Source organism: Tetrao urogallus (genome assembly GCF_951394365.1).
Source record: "Tetrao urogallus genome assembly, chromosome: Z".
Classification (NCBI taxonomy): domain Eukaryota; kingdom Metazoa; phylum Chordata; class Aves; order Galliformes; family Phasianidae; genus Tetrao; species Tetrao urogallus.
In genome coordinates, this window is record NC_136816.1 from 4695699 (window position 1) to 4705481 (window position 9783).

Consider the following 9783-nt stretch of genomic DNA (forward strand, 5'->3'; position numbering starts at 1 on the left):
TCACTCATTTTCTCATGACACAAATTATTTCCAAATTCGGTAACTCCAAAATTAAGCCTATGCCAGCTTGACTAGCTAAAAACATTCTCATCTCAATGCTGACATTTTTCACAGAAGTATTACATTTCACTTCAAATTGACTGTATAAATATAGTTAAAATATGTAGCTGAGGAGAGGATTGTATACGTGAATGTTGTAATAACCAGTTAAGTGTGACTATATTCTCATACCACTCTGCACGTTAATTCTTCCCATTTCAGATAGTTAATAGTTTAGAAAATAAATATATTAGTTTAGAATTAATTTAGAAAATAATTCATTCTGTTTTTTATAAAAATAAGAAATACTTTAAATGATGGGATGGTATGTAAACTCTGTTACATAGAAAGACAAATGTCTCAATGTGTAGAAGAGCAGTTACTGATAAAGAATAAAATAATCAAATAGGACTGCAGGCTCAATGCAGATGGATATTCCTACATGCTGTTTACTGCAAGTGCTTATGCAATTAGCAGTGCTGTGCTTTATAAATTCATTGTAGGTATAATGTAATTTATATATGCTATGTTAACTACTGTGGGGGTTTGCAACCGTATTTTGCATTGTTAAAACTTCCCAAAATCTTAGAACATCTTAAAAAGTAACGTCTCTGTTTCACAGGATGAATAAAAAGGTATGAAGAAATGAATTAGAATCTTTATGATTCTCAGATATGGCTTTGTTATTTATATTATTCACCTATAAACATGTTTGATCTAACTCATGATCATGTTTGATATAACTCATGTATAATACAGCAATGCATATGAAAGGGTTGTGACAGCCATGGTAATATGTTTATCTAGTTTTTAATTTTTATATTAATTTCATGGTAGAATATGGATGAGTTAAACCATGAGAAGTCCTGCGACAATGTAATATTGAAGCTGATAGCATTATCACTGCAATATACATGCTGTTGGGTTGTTTTCTGCTCCAGAGAAAGACTGAGTTTGGAGTAAGTAAATAAAATCTTTTGCTGTATCATTATTTTTAAAACAAAGATATTGCTAAAGGAAGCTGCATGCCAGAACAAGCTAAAACTCTGTTATTTGAATTTCTCTGTAGGGACACTTTTCTCTTCAAAGGATGTGAATATTCTAGGCTTGTATTTCTTACATGCTCTAATCTTTTCACCTTGTTACATTATTGTCATAAGCTCCACTGAAAAACTCAGTGGAGGCCCCCCAAAACCTGGCAAGGTTCATTTCCATGTTTATAATGTTTCTAGTCTTCCACAAGACAAAAAATTAAAGAAATTATTGAAATAATTTCAGGTAGCTCTAATATAGGACAAGTTTTTATTAAATATTTCAAATCAGCAAGTCCAGAACATTCATGGTATTAAAGGTATTATCAACAGCAACTATGCTTTTGAAGTGTTTGAAGTAAATCAATCACTATAATTACATGGTTATGAATTATTTCTATGTTAGCATTACTGTACATCATTTCCAAGAGGGAGATATTCTTCCAGTATATCAGTAGGGTTTTTTGCTGTGGAAGTACTACTTTTATTGATATGTCTCTCAAGCAGTTCTTCATTACCTATTGCAAGGTTTTTTCTGTAAGGAAGTGGTTAATCTTTCATGCTTCACTTTTCCTTTGTGTATAATTTTTCTCCAGTGACTGACCCCGATTCAGCCTTTTTGCTTCAGGCCAGGCTTTTTTGCTGCGAGCTGGTTCCATTTTCTTCTTTACAATGTGTCCTTCAGTAGTCAGTCATTTCACACATCCTAGTTATCTTTTCACAGGTAATAATGTTCAAGGAAATATACTCATGTTCCAAATTCCAGGAGATGGAACAGAAATTTATTAACACAGAGAACAGACAAGTCACATTTGTTACGTGCATATAAAATATTAATGGTCTGATTAAACTGTTCTTACAGGTACAGTCTCAGCGGAGATACTCTTCTCAGCCTTGTCTTAATTTATGCCAATTTGATAGAATTTACACAGAAGTCAGAAGACTTTGAAGTGAAGGTAATTTTTTTTTTTTTGTAACAGCTCTTCTATTTTAATCTTTTCTATGTGATATTCCCAAAGTATTCTATTAACGTGCACATCCAACAACAGAAACAGAAAACAATTCAAAATTCAGAAAATAAGATGATAAAGGACTTCAGGTCAGTACTTCTGAAGTCAGTAAAACCTCTGATGGACTCTAGTACAAGCTGAATCAGATTTGTGCAGAGGCTAGACAGTCTTTTACAACTGGAATGATGTTGTACCTTTAATTTTATGAATACTAGAGCGTGTATTAATCTCTTGTTATCCTATCAATGCCTTAATTTGAAGTTTTGAGTTAATATTGTTCTTAATGTAGAGAAAAAGAAAGTGTATCTTTTCTCTGTAATGTCAGATAGCTTGTCACATTTTTATTATGTGACTACAAATATGCTTTTATTCTTTATAAATAAAAAATGCAGTATCATTTTAATTCACATTTTAAAAACGGGGCAAAAATTGTGTCGGTCCTCCTTTTGCACGAAGTAGCCTTTTTAGGCAGTTTTTAAAACTTTTTTACATATTAATTCTTGTTTCAAAATTTTCTGGTTAAGTTCAAGATTTTTTCAACCTGTTTATACAGCACTTTAGTTGACAGCTTGTTTGGAAATTGCCTACCTTTTCAAAGGGTTGCACATCTCTATCTTAAACTATTCTGGGCATTTCAGAATTGCCTGTTTTGAATTCATAGCAATAAATCTAAAACATATAAGAGATTATAGAAGAAACTAAATTTTGCCTACATTGGATTTGTATAAACTTATTTGTATAAATAAGGAGTGTAATTTGGAGCTAGATTTGTGGTCAGTTGTTGAAGTTCACGATGAGCATAGGTCTGGATTAGTTAGTCTACCTTGCTAGCTACTGTGCTCAGTTTTTTCCATCTGCTAACTACTAATGATAATTAAGACATTTGGAGTTTTACTCCTTAGCATAAGCTTTAACCAAAATTATTGTTATTATAGGTAGTTCTTACACCAGGGATTGAAGAGGCAGCACTGTTAATTCGTCAAATAGCTGACAACATTTTGATGACATCTAGTTTCACTCCCCATGAATGGCTGGACAAATCTTGGCTTTCTGTCTTGCCATCTGAGGTTATTTAACTTTATGCTGCATTACACTGTTTTCTTCTTGTTTCTCAGAATAAGTTCTATGTGATTTTTTAATATGTTGTTATTTAATTAATTTATACATTTCATATCTGTATGTATGTATATATGTTATAGATACATAAACACACACGCCTATGTAAAGCTTCTGACATCAGTCATCTTTGTTAGCAGACTTAGGATTTTCCCTGTGCTTTCACAATGAAACTTCAGAGAAATTTATCCTTCACACCTCTAGGCTGTTATGTGTGACTGACATCCTTTCAGCACTACGTTTGAAGAACTATCCACACTGTAAAAGATAAAGATATGGTGGCTTACTTGGGCAGTAAGCCAGATTCACTGATAATCATCTATTACTGAAGTCAATGAAGTTGCTTACAGTGTTGTTTTACCACAAGCTGATAATATTTGCTTAATTCCTCATGCAGTATTTGGAAATAAATATTACTGGACCACAACCACCAATTATGTTTAAATATTGATGTTGTCTAGTGTGTTGAGATTTCCAAATTAATCCTAATGGAGATTTAGTCACCTCACATGAAAAGCCTGAACTATTAAAAAGTCAGGATACTTTTTAGAATTTGCAAAATTCAAAAGCATTCTAAGTCCTTGGCTTGGTCTTTCAAATGTGAAATACTGGATTATAACTCTTCCAAATTAGAGATTAAGGATACTGTTTTTAAAAAAAGGAAAAGACTGAGAAAAGTAATTGGTTGTATTTTATCTCTGTTAAAGGCATTAGGTCCTGATGTGTTGAATGCAGAGCTTTATGAAAGTCAAGAACTAGAAGCTGACATTCTTTAGATACCACAGTTTTGAAGTTATTGCCCGTTGTGTGACATTCAGTTCCACCTAGTAATTCCTGCTTCTAGCACTTGTCTCATTGCTGTTTACAAATGTAACTTCTGTAAAATAAAATAGTTTTGCTGGTTTATCTTGATGTAAATAATTCTTATCAAACCACAGAATAAAAATAAAGTAAATTTGGTAGTGTGTTTAGAAATCAAGTTTGAATGACTCGCTGATTTATATAAAAATAATACAGAAATATCTTTTTAATGTACTTCCTTTTTATCAAAGTAGTTTTCAAAAATTTACTCTTTAACAAGAATTATACACTGTTAAAAAAGTAGTAAAAATAAAATAAAATTCACGTGACGCGTAAAACACCTATCCAAAACTGCACAGATTCAAAGATCTAATTATGTGGTGTGACCTATTGATAGGAATGTCACTGAAGAAAGGAAAATAAATATCTGACAAAATTATTTCCATTTCCAGATGGAGAAATGCTTGCTTGCTTTTCCTTGTATCAACCCTCTGGTTGCTCAGCTGATGCTAAAGAAGGAATCTTCTTTGAACAGGCTCTTTCTGGCAAGCTATGATCAACTTCAGGAATTACTACCAGAGGTTCCAAAAAAAGTTCTAAAGGTCAGTCAAAAGTAATTTATGTTTTATCTCGGACTGCTTGCACAGTTCTCATTCTTCCTGTTTGTTTTTTTTTTAATCTGATGCTACATGGCTATTTTCTAGTGTCATCTAAAAATGAATTAATGTTTTATTACTTTCAGAACTTCAGTGTATTGTTCATATTTAAATTATTGTCCTCGCTAATCCTCAGCAGATTTTGTTGAGCCATCACTGTGTTTTTGTTAAGGTTATTAGTTCTGGAAAATTTTTTTAACTGGTAAAGTACTCTGAAAAATTAAATAAAAAAAAGTCTAAGCTCTATCATATCAAGTGTCCTATGAGCATATGTGTTCATACACCTCTGTAAAACAAGAATTGTTTTCCAATTGCTTTCCTTTCTTTTTCCCCTTTCCTCCTGCCATCCATTTGCTTGCACTGTAGTATAACCCACCACTTGTAAACTCACTGCACGAATCATTTGAAAGAGCCCTTGAGTTTAAGAGGAATAATTCTGTCAACTAAAGTGTTTGAAATTCTGTCTGCAGCTGCAATTGGTGCTGCTACTGTTTTCAGTTGGGCCAAGTCCAAGAAAATTACTGACTCATTATAGTCAGCTTGGCTTGGAGAATATGCCCTACAAGGAGCAACTGAAGGAACTGGGTCTGTTCAGTCTGGGGAAGAGGAGGCTGAGGGGAGACCTTATTGCTCTCTTCAAATACCTGAAAGGTGATTGCAGCGAGAGCGGGGTTGGTCACTTCTCACTGGCGACAGGTGACAGGATGAGGGGAAATGGCCTCAAGGTTTGCCAGGGTAAGTTTAGGTTGGATATCAGGAAACAGTTATTTACAGAAAGGGTTGTTGAAGCAGTGGAAGAGGCTCCCCAGGGAGGTGGTTGAGCCACCATCCCTGGATGTGTTTAAATACCATCTGGATGTGGTGCTCAGGGACATGTTTGAGCAGAGGGTTGTTGGAATTAGGGTAGTAGGGTTAGGTTGTGGTTGGACTCGATGATCTTTAAGGTCTCTTCCAACCTGAGCAATTCTATTATTCTGTGTTTCTATGATTCTGTTCTAAAAAGGGAGGACATCCTGCTTTCCTGAATCATTCAATTAAAGTGAAAGAGCCAGGGAAAAGATATTTAGGCACTGTTAACTTATACATGTTACTGTAGCAACCATGTGTTTGTATGGTAGTGTTTACTGAGTGAAAGGTATTTTGTTAGTTTATCCTTCCATGATGTGTGAAATGCACCAATACATTGCAGATGCCACTTTTTTTCCAGTCCTATCTCATGATAGAGAATATACTATGATACTGGCTTCTCATGGTTTGAGTAACATGATGTTTATTACTTAGTCTGTTTATAGATGTAAGACTGGCAGCACATCGTCCACCGTAAGTGACTTTATATTACCAAGTCTTCTATTTTTATTTCCAGTAACCAAAAATTTATATATAAGCTTTGGAATTCTTACTAGTGATTTGATTTTCATATTTGAGAGTGTAGACTTGCACTATAAACACTGCTTAACTCCTTTTATTTGGTTTCAGCATTTTAGTGACATTACCTCTTCGTACAGCACAAATGCTGCTGCGCCACTGAAAACAACAGTGAAACACTCATCACCTCCAGAAAACTGGAATATCTTTAAAAGACTCTATCCAGATTGTAAGCAAAATTCTCAGTCTTTAGAGTTGCTAGCTAAGGCACAAACCAGCACAGGTAGTTTGAATTACTGCCAAAGTGTATCATCTCTGAAACCAGGTGGAAGTCTGAGTGTATTAGAACATTTATTTTCCAACCATTGAAAGATGAATTGTTATGATCGGCAGACTGTATTTTAATGCTCAGTGGATTCCTTTTGTTACTGAAAAATTTAGAGAGACTTGCTAATTTTTCGTTTTTCAAAGAGAATGATTCAAATTTTCTTCCACCAGGGCCATCTCATGTGAATTCTGAAGTCTCGTTTCTTCCATTGAAACATAATCAAAGTTTTATCAACTCTGACCTTTCAAGCTATATGCATGAGAGACCATGTTTTTCAGAAGTAGCTCCAGAGAGAAAACAGAATTTCTTTGTTGTACCAAAGGGCAGTGAAGATTTTGATCGTCTAAATGCTATGAATTCTTTTTACATTAAAGGTCAGGCTTTCAGGACACACTGTATCTCTGATCACTCCTCCAAAAATTCTGAAGATTTCTTTACAACTTTCAGTGACTGTGTACCTCCTGACAGCTCTACAGCTTTTCTGGAAGAATTTAGAGGCACAGCATTTAAGAGCCCAGAAATTCAGATTTATGAGACTCCATGGAATGACTTTTCATCCACTTGCACATACAATTCATTTGCACCTAACTTAATTCATTCTGATTCCCTTGTTGATCCAGATGAAATTCAAGTTCTGTGTTTCCAAAACCAAGATCGAGAACTTTCAGGAAACAGAAAGCAAAGTCCACCGTTCGTGTGGGCAAAAGGAAAAAAAATATCAGGTATGCACAAAGCAAGGTGAATTCGCTGAAATTTTATTTGTAACTTCACTGGAAAAAGTATTATTTGTAAAACTCAGCTTTGTATTTTCTTTAAGTAATTATTTAATCCAATCTAACAATATTGCTTCCTCTTATGCAAAACACTTGCACTTATTTTTCTTGTGTAATGAAAGATTCCTAGGTTCAGTTTGGAGCAATAGGAAATTAAAATATAAATCATGGAATGGGTTGGAAGGGACTTTAAAACCCACCCAGCTCAAACCCTTCCCTGGAAAGAGCAGCCACCCACCAGATGGACTGCCCAAGGCCCTGTCCCAGCTGGCTGAGAATGCCTTCAGGAATGGGGCACCCACAGCTTCTCTGGGCAGCCTCACTGCCCTCTGAGTAAAAAATTTCTTCCTTCTATCTAATCTAAATCTCCTGTCTTTGAAATCATTACTCCTAGTCTGATCACTACTTGCCCTCTTAAAATGTCTCTCTCAGTCTTTCTTACAGTAGGCTGCACTGAGGTCTCTGCTCCATCTTCTTTGCAGGGCTAAACTATGAATCTTGAAATTATTACAAGGCGTATTTCATCTAATAGAAAGCTTAGTGTGTTTTTATATAGAAAATTCAAGCTTGGCTTTGTGTTGTTTTTTTTTTGTTTTGTTTTTTTGTTTTTTTGCAGTGTTTTTGTTTGCTTATTTGTTTTGTTTTCTTATCCATGGCTAAACACAGTTTCTTATCCATCCTAAGCACAGCTGAAGGCATTTTTTACAAGGCCTGGTATGTATCCATGGAGCCTTGAAAGTAAGAAAATATTGTTAGTCCCTATTAGACTAAATATTGTTTTGTTGTAGGTTATAGGTTTTTGTTTCATTTTTTTTTTTAATCTGCTACTTCTTAAAAAGCAAGATGCCAAGTTCTTAAAAAATATAAGGCTAATCTTCTTAAATAAACCTCCTAACCCCTAGTATAGATAATTTAATCTGTGTTTTCACTGTCTGTAGTTAAAACTCACGGTGACAGAGCAGTCAGTGCACTATTAAATACTTCCACTAATTAGATCAGGCTCATTCATGTAAAGCATGTGTAACTAATTGAAATCATTGTGCTTAATGGGCTGCTTAAGGCAGTTCTGGCACTAAACAGAGGAAAAGGTAATTGGATATGGTGAACTGCTTTCAATTTTCAGCCTATGAAAATTAAAATGCTCAAGTGAAGTTATGAGCAGACCTTTTGCATCTCCATTGGAATACAAATTGTGACCTGCAGTATTGCTGGATAATTAACAGTGTTTCAGTAACCTGCAACTGACACTGATGGCAGAAAATTCTAACACAGTAGTTTCAGTTGATCAGGACTGCTTCTGTTACAGTATTCTGAAAACAACGTGATCTCCCACTGATTAATTTTCTGATACTCTTGCCTGATATGGCAAAGATATACTTACAACTGAATCAAATCAGGAAAGGGTAAGGGAATTTGCCTGATGTTATGGAACAACAGGCATGTTTTACTTTATCATCCATTAGCCAAGGGAAAAACCAGGTAAGCTGTGCAAAAAATGCAAAAAACACTTCAATACAGTGAAAGCTTTCTGAAATCTCAGATTTAGGAAATGTATGCAGAGTCAAGTTAGAAATACACATTGGAAACCTTCAAGGATTTCTGTAAATTTCAGAAAAAAATATTAATTAAACCTCAAACAATTAATGGTAATACACTGAACCACTATTTTTACTGACGCAGATGAAATTGTTTAATAAGTGTTAAAGTTCTATTGTTCTAAGTATCTAAAGCTCTATCTAAAGTTCTATAAAGTACACTTTGCAAGGCCTAAACAGAATTTTCTTCCATTAAAGTGTACTGATAAAATAACTTCTCAAATATTTTATTGTAAAAAATACTTAAGAATGTAAAAAACTTTCTTAAACTAACTTAGGAACAACTGAACAACTTCTGTCTCTGTTTTAAAAGAATTAGCTTTTGTAATTACTGAACTGTACTGAGTGTAGTGTTAATGAAATAGAAATAAGTTTGAAAACTTGTGCTGAAATATTCTGGTTAAGCACAGTGCAGGCTGATTTTGCATATAAGGTCCTATACTATTATTATGAGGTAAAATGCATCAAACTGATCAGTAAACAGCAGTTAATATCTGTACATACTCAATTCTACAGTACTTAGTGTTTTTCATACAAACTAGTTGAAACTGAAGCCTGTTACTTCTGCTTCTGAGAAACATGTCGCTGATTTTATATTTTTAGCTTGTTACACCAATACTTAATTGCCACTTCTTTACCAGATTCGGGACTTGAAGAAGTACCAAGAACTAAAAAAAGGAGATTGATGTATGAAAGAGTGCCTGGAAGAGCTGATGGACAAACACGTCTTAAATTCTTTTGAATTGAATAGCGACTTGCATGCCACATCTTTTTTTTTTCTTTTTCTTCCCAATCCTTAAACCATTTGAGTGGAAATTTATTACAATTTTGTTGTTGTTGTTCATTTTTAAAGGGAAAATAGTGTTTGGGATTTCTGACTAAATAAGGATTTCTTTTTTTAGTTCTCACTAAACAAACCAGCTCCTCTAAGCAGGAGAATTACTGATGTAAACACTTAAATGCTTGTTCATATAGGTTGTATAAAGTTACCTTCTTGTTTTTTTATTTGAAAAAAGAAAAAAGAAATAACATGCTAAAGCATGTTGAGTTTTCAAACAAAGTATGTTTC

General features: G+C 34.1%; 1 protein-coding gene across 1 annotated transcript in view; it reads left to right on the forward strand.

Annotated features, from left to right (window-relative positions):
• SHOC1 (shortage in chiasmata 1) overlaps positions 1-9456 on the forward strand; it is a gene marked incomplete at its 3' end in the record, with an annotated part of 47323 nt that extends 37867 nt beyond the window's left edge. Inside the window, 7 exon segments of the mRNA XM_079548507.1 lie at positions 877-998; positions 1933-2026; positions 3016-3147; positions 4450-4599; positions 6130-6301; positions 6517-7068; positions 9356-9456. Coding sequence (XP_079404633.1) covers positions 877-998; positions 1933-2026; positions 3016-3147; positions 4450-4599; positions 6130-6301; positions 6517-7068; positions 9356-9456 — 1323 coding nt within the window.
• Between the last annotated feature and the right edge of the window lie 327 nt (positions 9457-9783).